This window comes from Mastomys coucha, unplaced genomic scaffold, assembly GCF_008632895.1.
Source record: "Mastomys coucha isolate ucsf_1 unplaced genomic scaffold, UCSF_Mcou_1 pScaffold21, whole genome shotgun sequence".
Lineage (NCBI taxonomy): Eukaryota > Metazoa > Chordata > Mammalia > Rodentia > Muridae > Mastomys > Mastomys coucha.
Window position 1 is genome coordinate 150209528 of NW_022196904.1, and position 16963 is coordinate 150226490.

At 39.2% G+C, this 16963-nt stretch overlaps 1 protein-coding gene across 2 annotated transcripts in view; it reads right to left on the reverse strand.

The window, feature by feature from the left end:
• Positions 1-16963, reverse strand: part of Rorb (RAR related orphan receptor B) — a 184243-nt gene that overhangs the window by 26553 nt on the left and 140727 nt on the right. For both annotated transcript variants that reach the window (XM_031389894.1, XM_031389893.1), the window contains exons 5-6: positions 5102-5223; positions 3479-3611 (exon numbers count right to left, since the gene is read on the reverse strand). In XM_031389894.1, the coding sequence (XP_031245754.1) occupies positions 3479-3611; positions 5102-5223 (255 nt within the window). The remainder of the gene's footprint in view (positions 1-3478; positions 3612-5101; positions 5224-16963) is intronic.

The following is a 16963-nucleotide window of genomic DNA, read 5'->3' on the forward strand; positions in this document are numbered from 1 at the left end:
TTCATTGCTGGTGGGATTGCAAGCTGGTACAATCACTCTGGAAATCAGTTTGGTGGTTCCTCCGGAAATATGACATAGTACTACCAGAAGTCCCAGCTATACCACTCCTGGGCATATACCCAGAAGATGCTCCAACATGTAATAAGGACACATGCTCCACTATGTTCATAGAAGCCTTATTCATAATAGCCAGAAACTGGAAACAACCCAGATATCCTTCAACAGAGGAATGGATACAGAAAATGTGGTACATCTGCACAATGGAGTACTACTCGGCTATTAAAAACAATGAATTTATGAAATTCTTGGGGAAATGGATGGACCTGGAGATTGTCATCCTGAGTGAGGTAACCCAATCACAAAAGAACACACATGGTATGCATTCTGTGATAAGTGTATATTAGCCTAGAAGATTGGAATACACAAAGTACAATCTATAAACCACAAGAAACTCAAGAAGAAGGAAGACCAAAGTGTGGATACTTCTTTCCTTCTTAAAAGAGGGAACAAAATACTCATGGAAGGATTTTCAGAGACAAACTATAGAGCAGAGACTGAAGGAAGGACAAGCCAGAGACTGTTCCATCTGGGAATCCTTCCCATGTTCAGTCATCAAATCCAGACACTATTGTGGATATCAGCAAGTGCTGGATGACAGGAGCCTGATATAGCTGTCTCCTGAGAGGCTCTGACAGTACCCGACTAATACAGAAGTAGAGGCTTACAGCCATCCATTGGACTGAGTACAGGGTCCCCAATGAAGGAGCTAGAGAAAGGACTCAAGGACCTGAAGGCTTTGCAGCCCCTTAGCACGAACAACAATATGAACTAACTAGTACCCTCAGAGTTCCCAGGGACTAAAACTCCAACCAAAGAGTACACATGGGGGGACTCATGGCTCCAGCACCATGTGTATAGCAGAGGATGGTCAAGTTGGTCATCAATGGGAAGAGAGGACCTTGGCCCTGTGAAGGTTCTATGCCCCAGTGTAGGGGAATGCCAGGGCCAGGAAGTGGGAGAGGGTGGGGTGGTAAGGAGGGGGAGGAGGGAGGGAACAGGGAATTGTTTTAGTTTTTTTTTAATTTATTTTTATTTTTTTTTCTTATTTTATTTTCTTTTTCTTTTTTCTTTTGGAGGGGTACCTGGGAAAGGAGATATTGTAAATAAAGAAAACATCCAATAAAAAAAAATACAAAATAAAACCCCAGAAAAACATAAGAAATATGTGTGCATACATGCTCATGCATGTTCATGTGAGTGCAGTACTCACAGAGGACAGAGGAGGGTGTCAGAAAAAAAAAACATTTAGTGAATGAATTAGTCTATTGCCTTTGTCCTCTCAACAAGCATTTATAGCCTGAGGCACTATTGTTGCCTAGTCTCTCCATGTTTTAAAGATATGAACTTTGCCCTATTTAAGGGTGAGACACTCCAGAGTCCCAAATTCTTGGGTGAAGATCTTACACCTGATGTGGCTGCATCTATGGTACCTGTCTTATGCCGTCACTTTATAATGTTTGTGTTTTATTTCCTATGCTTTCCTGAATTTCCTTACTTTTAGCCTATTGGTATAAAGATAGGAGAAGGTGTACAAATATCAACCCAGTGTGGTCATCTTGACACCCATGCAAACAGGTAGCGTGTATTGCACATCTGCACTATGGAAGACAGTTTCTGGGGGCTCCTTACACTCATTATCCTAGCTGCTGCTGGTAATGACCATTTCAAGTGAATTTCACATAGATTCATGTAAACAGAAATTACAGGAGGCTTTAAAGTGCTAAGTACATTTATACCAAAGACAACATTTATTCAGGAGGCAAGATATGAATGATCATGTAATTCAATAGCCCCAAATATTATCCACGAATTGGTAATATATGAAACTAAAAAATACCCTGGACTGGGTTCCCTTCTAATGGGACTGAATTCCACAGCCTGTGATGTTGGAGGCATCTGTGAAGTGTTAAAAAGCTCCTTTCCTGTGTTTGATACAACTCCTAGTTTGTGATTCTAGTCCCATTCTTTATTTTAAAGGTTAGAACACTGACATGTTAAGGTGTTTCTTCAAGGCCATAACTTCAAATGGATCAGATGTTATTTTTTGATGAGAGTCACAAAAATGTCACCTATTCCATATGCTTACAAAACCTTATTGTAGAAGTCATGCCTAGTACATTTGACCCTGGATATGCTTTCATGATACCATTAACTGATAGAGAATAGTATATATAACCTAATGCGACTTCTTAAGGTATGTCAGAAAATTATAAGAACACTTTCTATGTTGTTTTGGAATTCTGGCTTCTGGAGCCCAGTGACTATACTGTCTGGAAGTCCAGGCCATTTGTGGAAACATTTTTTTTTTTTACAGTGACAGCATGAGAAGCTACAACACAGAGCCTTTGCCGATGGATACCATTCTGTCACCAGCAGATTGTCCCCCATGTGAGCAATAAAATGGATTCTCCTGTCCTGATGGTAATTGTCTCAGTGCACACCTTAGTAGGGACAAACCATTCTTCTGAGTTCTATAAACTGTAGCCTTGAGAACAAAATAAATAAATGATTATTAAACAAAATTTTAGGATGTTAGATAACTGATAACATTGGAATCAGTGCTTGATCAGAGTTTTTTTCCCATTTCTATCATTGGTTAAAGAAACAACATCATGTTACTATAACAACTCTATGTGGCCTATGTTCAAATGCCAGCTTTACTATGGTTTATGATATTGAACACAACCTTTTAGTATTCTTGACCTTTATCATCTTTGCTTCAAGTCTAAAATGATACCAATCTCATAAATTAAGAATAAATGAAGCATCACATGTAAATGTGGAAATATGTACATGGGAAAAGGATGTTTTTTTCAGTGTGATTGAGCTCTGGAAGATGAACCCAAATGCTACTGTGTTCCAGTTTTCTTTTCAAAAGGATCCAAGAAAGACATAAGTACTTTTTTTTTTTTTTTGTAAGGCAATAACATCTTCAGTATTTCCTGTGTGTTAAAGAGAACATCAGAGAAGAAGGAAGGATCCCAACACAGAGTTTCTTCCAGTAGATCCAGGCTTCGGGCTATTCTCATTAAAATGATTGGAAGTGACCACAGAGGCTGAGCTCAGCCAGCTTGGATGTTTTTGTTCTCTTGCAGGAGGCAAGGAGCTGGTTTTAGTGCCAGCTCAGCAATTTAGCCACCTTGACATGCTAATTACTTTCACTGCCTGTCAGGCTGGGCATCTCAGCCCCCGCAATTAATAGCTCTACTTTTCAATAAGCAAAATTGTATTTGACTTCAAAGGGGGAAATGAATGGATACCAGGGCATTTTTATTACTGAGTTTCCTTAGGGAGTTAGGTGACTGTGTGGGTGGCTAAAACGACCTACCTGTGGAAGCGGAATTTTCTTGGACCCTCCAAGTGCTGAGGGCCAAGCAGTCTCTGTCTGAAACAAGCCCCCACAAGTCACAAGGCTCACCTGACTTCAGAAGTAGAATCTGATCGTTCTGACACAGCTCCATGAAGCCTGTTATCCGCTTGGCAAACTCCACCACGTACTGGATGGCGTGGGTGATCTGGATGGCACACTGCTGCCACAGAGCCTCCCTGGACTGAAGCAGAGAGGACACAGCCCTTGAACTGACCACCTTCCAAGGAGATGATGAAATGCGCATGCCCCACCCCACCCCACTTGTCACTGCCACCCAAGGTGGGAAGTGATAATTTTTTTCTTTCTTTTTGGATTACGTGAATTCCATTGTTCTCGACCATCAATATACCAGAGCTAAACTAGGAGAACCGATGTTTATAGAATGCAAAATAAATATTTTTCTTCACTGTTTTCTCCATTTCTTACTGTAACAAACTCAGTTTTAGTTCGCTAGCTGAAAACAAAGCCCGTGCTCAGAAACAGTGAGTGATTCGACCCTAACATCCGCCGTAATTCTGTCTTCATGGGAGCCTGGTGGACATTGAACATAATATTTTATGTTGTGTTCTTTTCCCAGAATTTAAGAAAAAAAATTCTGATATTTTGATTGTCGATTATTTTATGGGGGGTGGGGAGAGTTTCACCATGTAGTCCAGGCTGGCCTAGAACAAAATACAGACAGAGCTCAAGGAGGCCTCAGATTCCTAAGATCCTTCTGTCCTGCTTTCCGGACTGCCAGAATTATTGGCAGAAGCCACCAAACTTGAGTCATAAATTGTTTTGTTTGTTTGTTTTGTTTTTGTATAAAAGAAATTCCATAGGAAAGATGAGTTCAAGTCAAGTAATTCTAATAAGTAGTAGAGAACCTCAAACATATTTTAATACTTGAGTTGTTTTCTTTGAACTAAGAAACTAAATCTATGTGACTGTGAAGTGTGCTTTTTGTGGATCTTCTTATGTCTGTTTTCATAATTATGTAAAAGTAGCAAGAATTAGATCAACATGTTGTCTAAATCATATGTTTCGATAAACACATTTATTTTACTAAATTCCCACCAAATGGTAGATCTTGTGGTTGCCAACCTCAGCCCTGAAATCAAGTAACACAAATACTGAGCCTCTAGGAGCAGCTTCATCCCTTAAATATGTCTAGTGTACTCAGAGAAACAGGATTATTACTGATGGTATGGGGTAAACTACTCTTTTGTAGTGCTATTACCCAGAATGTTGAGCAAGAATACAAATGTAGAATGCACTGTTCCCTGTTTTTTGTTTACCCACATTTGGGTACCATTTCTGTAACGATCATCTAATATCTTCTGCTCCTTGGCTTAACTCATAGCTACCATGAGAAGACCCAAAACACCTGATGCAGGTACCATCGCCCCGGTCATTCAAATGGGGGCATAGCTTTCAATCAGGGCAGGTTGCCTTCTAGAAAACTTTTTGGCAACAAGCAGACATTTTTGGTTTCTAGAACTGTGTGAAGGTTGACCTGTTGTAGATTCTCTCACTCAGGAGAAACTGGAGAGGCAGTGGATGGCTCGTATAATGTACATAGTAACCCAACAGCTAAGAATGCTCAGGTGTAAAATGTCAAAAGTGTTGAGATGAAGAAACCAGAAATGGGCAAACACAAAGATGCTCCTCTCCCCATGGTTCTTGGAGTACCTTGCTTTGATACGCCTTTATTTCCTCATAGGTGTGGGTCTGCCACGCCAGCTGATGTAGCTCTTCCATTGTGTACTGACATGTCTCCAAATGGGACTTAATGATATTCTGTGCAATTCGATCTATGAGAAAAAGAATCATCAATTTGAGGTTGTTGTGATTTAAATATTTCTCTAGAAGATGGTCTGTAAGAATGTAGCTGGTGATGAGCTAAGGGCACAGTCATATGAGAACATCTGAACTCCACCTCTTATCTTAAAACTTCTTAACTCTTTATCGTTTTGCAGTCAAAAGTTTCTCATCTCCCTCTTTGATTAGCTTTGGTTATCTCGCAAGTTGTAAAGCATGCAAATAATTGTTTGCCTTTAAAACACATATTAAATTACCTCACTGTTCAATTTTTGCCTGACAATCTCTAAACAGTTTAACACACATCCCAAATACTCAAAAATGTTTTGAAAAATCACTGCAATCATATTTTATACCAGGACAGGATTAAATATACAAGTTTGTGCTCATTTGTTAAGAATAGGATAAAATAATACAATGAAAAAGAAAGGCTGTATATGTAGAGAAGAGAAAGCAAACACCTAATTTGTTTACTTTGTACATCGTTAGAGAAATATAGTTACTCTCTGCATTTTTCGAAAAACAAAACACCCAATGACATGCACTTCCATCTCCATTTGGTGTTATGTATGTATCTCTCACACTTAACAGCTAGAGTCAGATTAAGATGAAACAACATTGACCTGTGAGTGGTAAGTAATGACCTTCATTCATACAGCCATCAAGTTCCATCTTAGAGTTTTTCTCATGTGATGAAACCTTTGTCAAAAAGTTATAAACAAGGAAATGATCACATCAACAAAAGGGAAGTGACAGATCGTGTTTTGGGCTGTGTGCCTCCAGCAAGTTGTAGTTTATATTCTGTCTTAAGTCACTGTCCTTTTGGCTTTGGCTGAGTGATGGAACAGGACAGGAATGCTCCCCTGAAAACCAGCTAGGAGTCACCTGCGCCAGATGGAGCTCGCTGGAAGTTCTTCATAGATCCACATGCCGTTTGAATGCATGCAAGAGAGAGGAAAGCTCGAGAAGCCAAAATACTCAGGAATCCTGCAATGTGGAGTATACATGGAATGAAGAGGACCACATCTTCCTGGAAACTCTGTTCTTGCAGAAGTGTTCTTGTGTTTCAGGTGCTTTTGGAAATGCAAGCTTGTTTTTTTTTTTTTCTAAATGGTTTCACTTTAGTTCTCTAGGATAGGTCTCCAAGTAATATGTCAATGCCCCATTTGTCCCTTGCTGTGTTTCTGGTGTATATGGTGTGAGGTTGCTTGAGTTTCAGTGACACAGGGGACGAAAAAATGTAAGCTATGTTTCTAACAAACTTTCTAAAATGAAATTCTCCTTAGCTAATGAGCACATTGGGAACTCTGAGCAAGTGGTAGCTACAGTTATCGCTGGGAGAAAATTCTTTGTCATTTCTCACCACGGAAGCTGTGTGAAGAGTTGGATGGAGACATAAGAGAGTTATTTGATATTTCAGTTAGTATTACTAATGGGAGACATTTCAATACATGCTTGCAATTTTCAAATCTGAACTATAAAGGGACAGAGATAAAGACACTACACAATGCTAATTTATGATGTTGAACATATTCTGTTGGCTTCAACTTTGACCTTTCAAGCCTTTTAGCATACTATACTACAAAATCATTTCCTTATAAAGTCTTACATTCAAAGTTTATTGAATACCTTCCTATGTTATAAAGAAGGGTTGGAATTACTCTCTACATTATATTAAAATAGATTGGTAAGTCATGGTTCATTATTTTTCAATTTCATTTGGGAAGTCTAATTATTTATATTATAAAAAATATATATCTGTTCTCCAGTAGTTATGCAATGCAAACCTAACACGAAAGTTTTACAGTTTTTAGACCTAGAGTGACATATTTTCATCTTCAAAGGTATGCTGATTTGATGGTGACTCACAGGCTTCAGGGTTTATAAGCAAAACTAGAACTGCTACTTAGAATTGCATTGTAACTGATGATGTCCTCCTCCTTCCTTATTATCCTCTTGAAACTACGGACCAAAGTTTAAGAATCCTCTAGTCTTCTGCCACTGCCACTTGTAGTTTTAAGGAATATTGGAGAGGATTGAAGGGACAGTCAGTATGTGGAAGGGCTAAGAAGATCGGAGGTTAAGTGTACACTCACATCAGGACCTGGTTGCCTGTGCTCTTGTGGTGAAGGCTTTCCTGTCTCTCTGTAGCCTCATACAGAAGGGCTGGCAGGTCATACTGTGATTCTCCCTTTTGGTGTTGAGTCCTGATTCTAGCCAGGCTCATAGTGTGGTTATCTTTATGAAACTGTCTCAGACCCTTCAAGACTCTAAATATTTCAAGAACTGGAAAACAATACTATTATATGTTCACTCAACAAATAAAGTAAAACCCTGCTATATATCAGGCCAAAGTATAGATTAAAACAAAATATATTGATTTTCATCTTTTAGGATTTATGTAATAAATGCCCTTACTTATTGGAGTATCTTTTAGGAGAAAGTACTCAGTTCTGTCTGGGGAAGATTCAGGAGAAAGAAGGGAATATTCAATCTGAAGGATGAACAGTGGTTTGTGATATGGAAGAGGATAAGATTTATTATAAGATGCATGCTGGTAGAGGGGACAATATCAAGAAGACAGAGCTTAGCATGCACACTAAGCTAGGTCATTTCAGGTGTTATCTGTTACACTTGTACAACCTTTCATTCTTCATAATAAACTACCCCCTTTCAGTTTTTATGTTGTTACTGCAGAAACAAGGGTTAGAAAGAGCAGACAACTTTGGACTAGTTTGCAAAGAGTTTGCAAAACCATTCTGGAGTCAGTTCCATTTTCTTTGTCAAAAGGTCCAATGTTTGTGACACTGAGTGTGTGGAGGAGATGGGGAGAAATGAGGCTATATGGGAGTACAGAATGGAGCATAAATAGCTGAGTAAAAAGGCCCAGGCATTACTTGTCCTTGTCCTGGGTTTTTAGATTTTGTTAGCAAGGAGCCAGAAGAAGCTGTGAAGGAGGAGGGTGAGAAGATTAGAGATTTGGTCCAGAAAGGTGATCTCAGCTATGGCAAAGAGAAGGAGGTGTATTAGGGAGTGTGTGAGCAGGATCAGGTTGTTGATAAAATGTAGGTAAGATATAAAATGTATTGTACTAGGTCATGACATAGAAGGCTAGTAGGTTTGGGTGCCAGACAATTCCGAAAGAAAACACAGGACCAGAACACAATGTAATACAAGAAATATTAACAATAGCAGAAGCTTAGCTGTTGTTGACTTACATACATAGGTTTGAAAATGTCCACACATCCTTACATGAATACATCTATCATCTTCCATCAAATAACCACCCAAACATCCTTTTATCCCTTCCTTGATTCCCAAAAGACTCGAGAAAACTAAGCTTGATTTTTTTTGTTGTTGTTGTTGGATAATCTTAAAGCCTGCACATTTAGAATTAAGAGAAGTGAACAGTATAAATAGATGATGATTTTCCACATCCCTGGGATGAGAAATAAGTCAAATGTCTTTTGAACATAAGGCTTACACGTGTCAACGGAGGCTACCACTGCAGTGTGTGGTAGGACTGTGTGCAGAAACTAACTTGGTCCTTTCAGGGCTCAGGTTAGTAGAGCACAGGGCAAAGCTATTCTTGGTCTTTAAAGAGTATGGTCAGAGGGCTCACTCTGTCCCTTAGAAAGATGCTTGAACATCAGAGCAAGATAGTTTTCTTGGACTGAGAGTCTGCAGTTGTGAAAAGGACTCAAAAAGAAAGGACAGAGGAGAGACAGTGAGTGCAGTATGCTAAGTTCCTGCTGGGAGCCAAAGGAGCTTCAAGAGTCCCTGCCTGAAAAAAAGAGAAAAGGTAATAGCAGATGCAGTCCCCTCTGGGACCAGCCACATGAGAACATCCAGACAAAGAAAGCAGAGGAGAAAGAACAGAGGCGATGGAATCTTACTGGGCAATCACACACCCTTCATCTGGTACCCTGACTTGGATTGCAGCTCCTTCTCAGCAAGGGGCTTTTATTGGTTGCTTTAACTAGCTTGGGCTGAAGATGGTACATGTTGAAAGATGAGTTGGCATGAGCCATGCTGGAATAATGAGTTCAACAGGAATATGACAAAGTCTGCCATGTCTCGAGGTGGGGCACATGGAGCCTGTGCTTTCTGTGACCAGGAGGAGGAAGGTGATTCATCAATGCTGGGAAAGGGACTTCTAAGGACAGCTGCAAACACTCTGTAAAGATCCTGTACGCATGCTCTGTAAAACAGAAGTGGCTCAGTTCACTGAGAGTCTGAAAGCTGCTTTAATTGCTAGTAAAATGATGTTGAAGGATGAGAAACACAAAATACTATGCTCAATCCTGTCTTCTACTCTTAACTACAAGGAGGAACAGTGCTGATACTGGCCCAGGCAAGGAAAACTGGGTGTGTTACTACAGGTTAATATTAAGTCCATGTTCTTTATTTTGCATTTACTAACTTCATGGAACATCCCCTCTGCCTTCAGTGTTGATGAACATACATTTTACCCCTTTCATTGACATTACACTTAGATTTAGATTGTAGTGCTGATTTCTTTCTTAGGGGAAGCTTATTTGAATCCATGCTTTAAAATTAGTCAATAGAACTTCTAAGTTCCTAAATGAATTTAACTATGTGAGACAAAAAATTACAATGGGTAATTCACAGGAGATAATAATCTATGAAAATTCTCTGTCATTTTTGGCAAAAAGATATAAAACAATCTTATTAAATTGTCACACTTCTCCCAAAAGTTTTAAGGGTAATCTTAACTCTACTTATGATGTGGGCAATAAGAAAATAGAAATTAAAATTTTGAAGGGGAAAATGGAATAAAATGGATGGTCATTCTCTGTAGTGTTTCCAATAATTATGGAAGCCTGGGGCTGGAGCTAGCCGCCTTCCTCCATTTCCAAATGGTCTGTGCCTAAATAATCCTACAAGTCTCTCTCCCTGTCCCTGTCCCTGTCCTTGCCTCTGTCCCTGTCTCTGTCTCTGTCTGCGTCTCTCAGTCTCTGTCTCCCTATGTGTGTCTCTTTCCCTTTCTCTCTGAGTTCCACACTTCTTGACCATTGTGAGTACTTCTCCTTGTAACGTATTCAATGAGTCAAAGTGAAAAAGGCATCCTCTTTAAGGCACTTTCAGCATGGTGCCGTTGGGATGCAGGGAGAGTTTACATAGCTAGATGGAGTTTTCAAGGTCAGTTAGACTGGATGCCATAAAAAGATGTATGAAAAATATTTTGAAGCAAAATTACAGAAACGGATGGGAAATAACTTCTTGCATACCAATTCAACAATATAGCAAAGTTTAGAAACAAGCCACCCATTGTCAGGTTCAATGTGAAGCAGGCCACCTCTGCTTTAGCAGGGAAGAAAACTGACAGGCAAGGTGACAATTTCATGTTTGTAGCTGTGATGTTATAAAACGGGGACCAGCTTGCAGCTCCTAAAATAGCAAATGACCTTCTGCAGCTCTGATTCCAACCACTCAGCGGGTTTTTTTTTCCTCTCCACCAAAGTGGCTTATTTTAGCTCTCACTAGACATTTTAGCAAATGGTGCTCTCCAAAGGCTACACTGTCTCCGTCGTGGGTCGCACATCCCACATCCCACAGGTGGTTTCATTAGGATCTGGAGAGTAGAGCTTAGCTTTAAAAATGGCTGCTATTAGTGTTATTACCAGGAGCAACCAGGTGTAACTTCATGAGGAGAGAAGACCGCTGTGGAGACTCTACAAGGCTCTAGGGGGATGACTTCTGAACTTCTTAACCCCCTTCTCCCTCCTCCCCCCCCAAGAGAAGGGATAGTTTCTTCTTGGTGAACTTTTATAAGAGATTTTTTATAAGTTTAGAAATATTTTCCTAAAATACTATATTTTAGCCTCAATCAAGGTGATTAGTGGATTTTTAAATTGCCATTTGCCTTAAGGATCTAGAGAAGGGCTGAGAATTCTGTTTAGTTTACATTCCTTGTGCGAATGTGGAGTGCTTAGGGGATTCACTTTGAATTAATGTCAGGCTAACTCCATAGACTCTCTGACAGCAGGTTTAAGCCCCTGTGTTAGGTTTCATCATATCAAGGTTTGCCATGCTTCATACTTTGAGGCAGCAACTATTCTATAATACACTATAATAGATTAATCCAGATGGCTAAAAGGCAAAGCACTTAATCAAACACACATTTTGCTTCTTGCCAGTGAATCATGCTTTATACCTTTCTGTAGTTTAATAGTGCCATGGTTTCTTATCAACCATGGTGCCAGAAGAGACCATATCAGTTAAGATCTTTCTGATACTTTGAATTTTGAGTTGGAATGCATAACCTTTAGCATAAATATAATTAAAACATCAGTAACCCTGAAGCCTAAATAGTCAATGTATTAGTAATCCATTTGCCTTTAATGAAACAGCAGCTTTAGCATTTATGGTTTGTATTCTTGTCAGTGGGAATTGCGGGCAACAATAACCTATGTGTTGTTTATTGGCTCAGTCCATTGTCTGGCCTTCATCACTCCCTCCAGTGAGTCAGAAGACCTTTGAGTTTGCTTTTCATGGCAATTCTATTGTCAACTCATATCAGAGAATATGATTTTTGTTTTACTCCAGACAAGCACCAAAAGTGTTTATAGAGTTTTTAGAAAATAATATGCTAACAAAATATGAAGTTATATCATTTTATAGTTTGTAGTTTATAGTCTAGTTATGGAGTGCTGAAAGTATGACAAAACACAAATACGAAAGAGTGAAAATAGAATAAATCAGATTAATATAGGCAGTGCTAACCTGTGGCAAAGGGTGAATGAAGAGAGAATTAGAATTCTTAACATTTTCTTCATATTCAGAAAGACCATACCACATATAACAGCAGAAGGGGAGAAGGGAAGATATTTAGAAGAATCAAAAGAGCACATGTAAGCATCTGTATTTATGCTGCACTGATTAAAAAAAAATCATAGCAAAAACAAATTAACTACCTAAGAGGATGCTTTCTCCTTGCTGGCTGGTTGAAAGCTGTTTTGGATCATGCATCCTTTGTTTTATTTCAACAGTGCATGTGTAATTTTTGGGAAATTAGAGTTTTCTTTCTTGAAACCGGTTGGCAACATTGAGAAAGAATCTATTATGAAAACATTCTATTTCAAAATTAACTTTCAAAATAAAAGACCCTCTCCACAGAACAATGGGAGGAATGGGCATGCTTAAGTGTCTTACGGTATCCAGCGTTGAGGCAGCTGTATTCGAAGTCGAATACAAACCCTTTGCAACTTGTGGTTTATGCTTTTGAGAATGTCAATTCATCTCTAACTGTCCCGGTTCCATCCATAGGAAAGTTTAGCCACAGTGACACTGTCATTGGCGTTGGAAGTCTGAGAGGCTCCCTGGCACATTTTGTTCTGTTTGACTCATGCACGATGCATCCTACCGAGCTAAAGACAGTACAGATCCTAGCTTTAAAGGCACACGGAATTCTGACATGACCCGCACAGACAATGGAGTACAAAGCTGGACAGAATCTTTCCTCATTCCCCTTTAAGAACTGCACTTCCCCATCCTGCCCAGAGGACGGTTAGAGGATCACAGATGATGGAATCTAATTATAAAAATTGCTTAGGGCCACCACCAGGATTGATGTTTATTATCTGAATTTTGTTGACACATGGATTGATTGTTAATTTAGATGGAAGCAACCCCGATCCCTTTCTCATTGCAGTTTTGGAAGTTTAGTCAATACATTTCTGACCTTTGGAAAAAAAATATTTTAGAGGTAACCTTTGGATGATCGCATTTATATTTTCAAATACTTAACTTAAATCTTAATAAAATATCTTGATTGTTTAAATAATTTATTTAATTAGCTAGCTTAAAATAAGGCTTCCTTAAGGACTCCAGAACAAAACTATCCAAAATGTTTGAACAGCCTGCTTACAATAGTCAATAGTTTCTTATGTATATAACAGGTCTTTCTAGGTCTCATAGCCAGGTTTCAAGTTTAAACAGTAAATTATTTTTCTTCTTTAGTATTAAGGACATGTTGTCAAAAGGCAGCTCTGAACTAAAAAAAAAAAAAAAACCTAAAAATTTCCCAGTTTCCCAGTTCTACAGGTTTCTTTCTATGTTAACCATCACAGAAATAAAATCTCTTCTAGTTGGTAGATAGCCATGTGCTAGGCTAGTGGTCCCAAAGTGTAGTGATCTCCATCAATCTGATGATCAATAGGCATTTCTTGGTTCTACTGCCACTGTGATATTTTAAGCCTAAGTAGCTTTTTCAAAAAAAATGGATACTTGAAAACAGAGCAAAATTTGTGCCGTTGCAACAATTGATAGAGCTAAGGTCAAGGCTTGGAGTAAGGTAAAAGCATGGCTTGCTGCAGGAGAACGCTTGGAAACACAATTCTGGGTGGTATTGTCAGTAAAAGCCACGTCAAATGTCACCTTGTAGGTCCTAGCATCCCTTTCTGTAAACCAAAGAAGACCTTCCTGAAATCACTCCCTCTCCTTATTGTGGAACATTTCATATCTTCGATGTCTTTTGAAGCTGAGTGTATAAAATGGAATTGCTTTTCCAATGGCTTCGATGCTTTCTCCCCCCCTTGCCGGCAGATTTCTTATGAAGTTTTGAATCCTGAGTCAAGAATTAATCCTAAAAATAATATCTCTGGGGGATTTCCACTGAAGATCAATTTTTCACAATTTCAACTCAAAATCAAAAAGATGTGTTAGAAGATTTCCTTACTCTAGTAAATGTTAGCATGTTATATTAAGAATGGCATGAACATTTCTGAACTGTAAATAGATATGTATGTTCATAAGCACTTGAACTGAACATACATGTTTACACTGATTGTAGTATAGAGAAACCTTAATATTTACTTAGGGCCTTCCTATTTTCAAAGTGCTTTGTGTAATTTCTGGATTGTGGGAAATTATGCCCCTGAGGGAACCTCAGCATCACCACTAGATATTAGTAGTCTTCAGGGAAGGATTGATTAAAGGATATCTGTAATGGCAGATATGACTGATCATTAAAAACAGCTACAGAGTCCTGTGTCCTAAGTACCATCTAAAATAATTCATGGCCACACAGCAGTTAGAATCAATTCTAATCACAGCCAGCTCAAAAGTATGTGGCAAATCAGGTTGATTAGCTCAGTTCACACACTCGGAGAATTCTTTCTTTGAGTAGAAGATAGAACGCTTGAACTAAGCAGATGTTGGAAGATAATCCATGAGTGATGAAAGAATGGGGTGATGTTAAAGCATCATGAGGGCTGAGTACGTCTCTTTCCAGTGGCCTGGGTGGCTTTTTTCAAGAGCAGACTTTCTTTTACTTCATGATCATATATACTTTTCCTTCAAGAGAGGCTTGGACACAACCCTCCTGGAGTGGGCCAGTGAGGACACGTGGGTTTTCCCTGAAGCTACACTTGCACAGATGGTCGCTGGATGCTTCCATTGTGTGTAAGCATTGGGACTGGCCATACCACCTAGTTCCTCAGGTGTCTCTTGTTGCCCCTGACTTTCATTTTGTTATTATTTACTTAGTTATATGTTTGGGAGGATAGTAGATGGAGAGAAGCAAGTGCTTGGCTGTGTTTTGGTAATGGTCATGCTACTAAGTGGAAGCCCAGAGAAGGGTTTCCTGGGCTCTGAGGAGGGGCTCAATGGCTATTGCCACAGCCATGTTATTCAGCACTGCTACGGAGTACATAGTGGGTCAGAAATTCCTTTTTGCCAGTCTCCTGTGCTTTTCCTGTTGCAGTGGTTGAAACAAGGATTCAAGCTTTGCATTGTCAAAGCTCTCTGGAAAGTGAAAAAAAAACCCCACAACCCTTTGAGGTCATTTTGTCCAGTTGCCTTAGTTTTCTAATGAGGAGACTAAGCCGAATAAAGAGGAACACTTGGAACAAACCTACATGGATAGAAGATTGTCCTGTGCTTGCAAATTTTAGTACTTTCTCCAAATGCCTGCAGAGTCTGTGTCTGGAGTGAGTGTCGGGCGGGGGGGGGGGTTGGGACATTTATAAAATGTTTTCCCTCAAGCTAAGAAAAGCTTAACCACAGCCAACTGTATTTCCACTCTCCAGACCATCTGAATGCTTTCTCCAATAGATTTAGCATCCTATTTGTGTTAATGACCTCTGTTACTCTAAACTGACTGTTACTTGTATGTGTACAGATGCTACTCGAGGACATAGAGACTTCAGGAGCTGCAGCTTCTGTTTTCTGTATCACACCACCGCAAAAAGTTAAATAACAGCAGCTATAAAACACTTAGAAAAGTCTACACCATCAAAAAGAGCTGCTTTAAGTCCACAGAGTCTACCTAATTCTTAAAGCCAACACTTGAAACTTACAGAAAAATGTGTGAAATAAAGCACCCCGAGTAAATCCTTCGAGTGACTCTGTAGCCTTAACGGTATCAAGTCGTACATTACTGAGACTAGATCACTTTTATGCCAATCTCCCTATATAGCTTCCTCTAACTATTCATATCATACTCCGTTATGTAACAGACACATCTAAAATGAGGGTTATTTCTGTGTTTGTTACTTTAAACTCCAGATTCCATGAATAGAACACAAAAGGAATATGAGAACAAATCCATGTTAACACTATGTGGAAGGGATGAGACCAGTAAGTTCACATTCCCTTGTCTATATCTGGAGGGAAGACCCAGGCGATGGTATGGAAGACACACTACATCCTGTTTAGTATTACAGCTAATGTAAGAATGCATAGACATATATATTCATATATATGCATGTGTATATATTAATTTTCTCTCTTCTTTTAAAAGTACTGTTTGGCTCCTTGAACTGTCTTGTCTGCAACTTTCTAGATACTCTGTCAAGCACCTTTCAGTTTAAGTGAGCTTTATTGAGAGTATAATCTTGCAGCATCCCCAGAGTACCAGGGAGCTCTGATGGAAAGCAAAAGCCAATGGTTCCATTTTCTTTTCTGCTCACTTGCTGAGAATCCTTTGCCTAGCTTCTCTTCTCTATCACCAACCACGCAAAATTTTATTCCCAGAGACATAACACATCCATCATGCTAGCTCGGAGTAAATTTCCAGCCAAGCCCTGTCAATACTGAGGCCTAAATATTAATTTGCAGTTGACTTCCAGTTTCTTCTTATTTCATGACTTCTTTTTCTCTTGGGATTCTGAAAAGCCCAGGGATATATTTCTGAAATATTCTCTGTTGTTTCTGTTCTCTTAACTGTGTTTTGCTTTCCAGCCTCAAGATTCTGGGAATAAAAAAGTTTCCTGATAAGAAGAGGTCTGAGTAGCTGATACTCACCAGCTCTAAGACCTTCACATCCAGGATCACCTAAGGGCTTAGGTTCTATGACAGCTGTAAAAATTAATTTACTTAGTTTAGCATGTTGGGAATCCATCTAAGGGTCTTATGCATGCTAGGCTGGTGCATCACTGCTGATAGCCAGTCTATTCTATTCCGAATTGTAATGATTTCTTTTTGACACCTGTCATTTAGATGGCAAGGGTAGAAACTGCATTTTGCTTTATTTCTAGTGACTGGAATCTTGACAAAAGAAATCCTTCAAAGCATGCACGGAAGTCTATGGTAGTAAACAACTTGCTTGAGTTAGAGTTAATCTTTTCTAGTTAACTGACTCTGTATGTTAGAGAACAAACTTCCGTCTCTCATCCTTAGCCTCATCTAAGATGCTTCTTCACCACTGTTGATCTGAAGCAGAAGGTGAGTCTCTTGCTGACTGATATATGAGAAAGTTTTTTTTTTTTT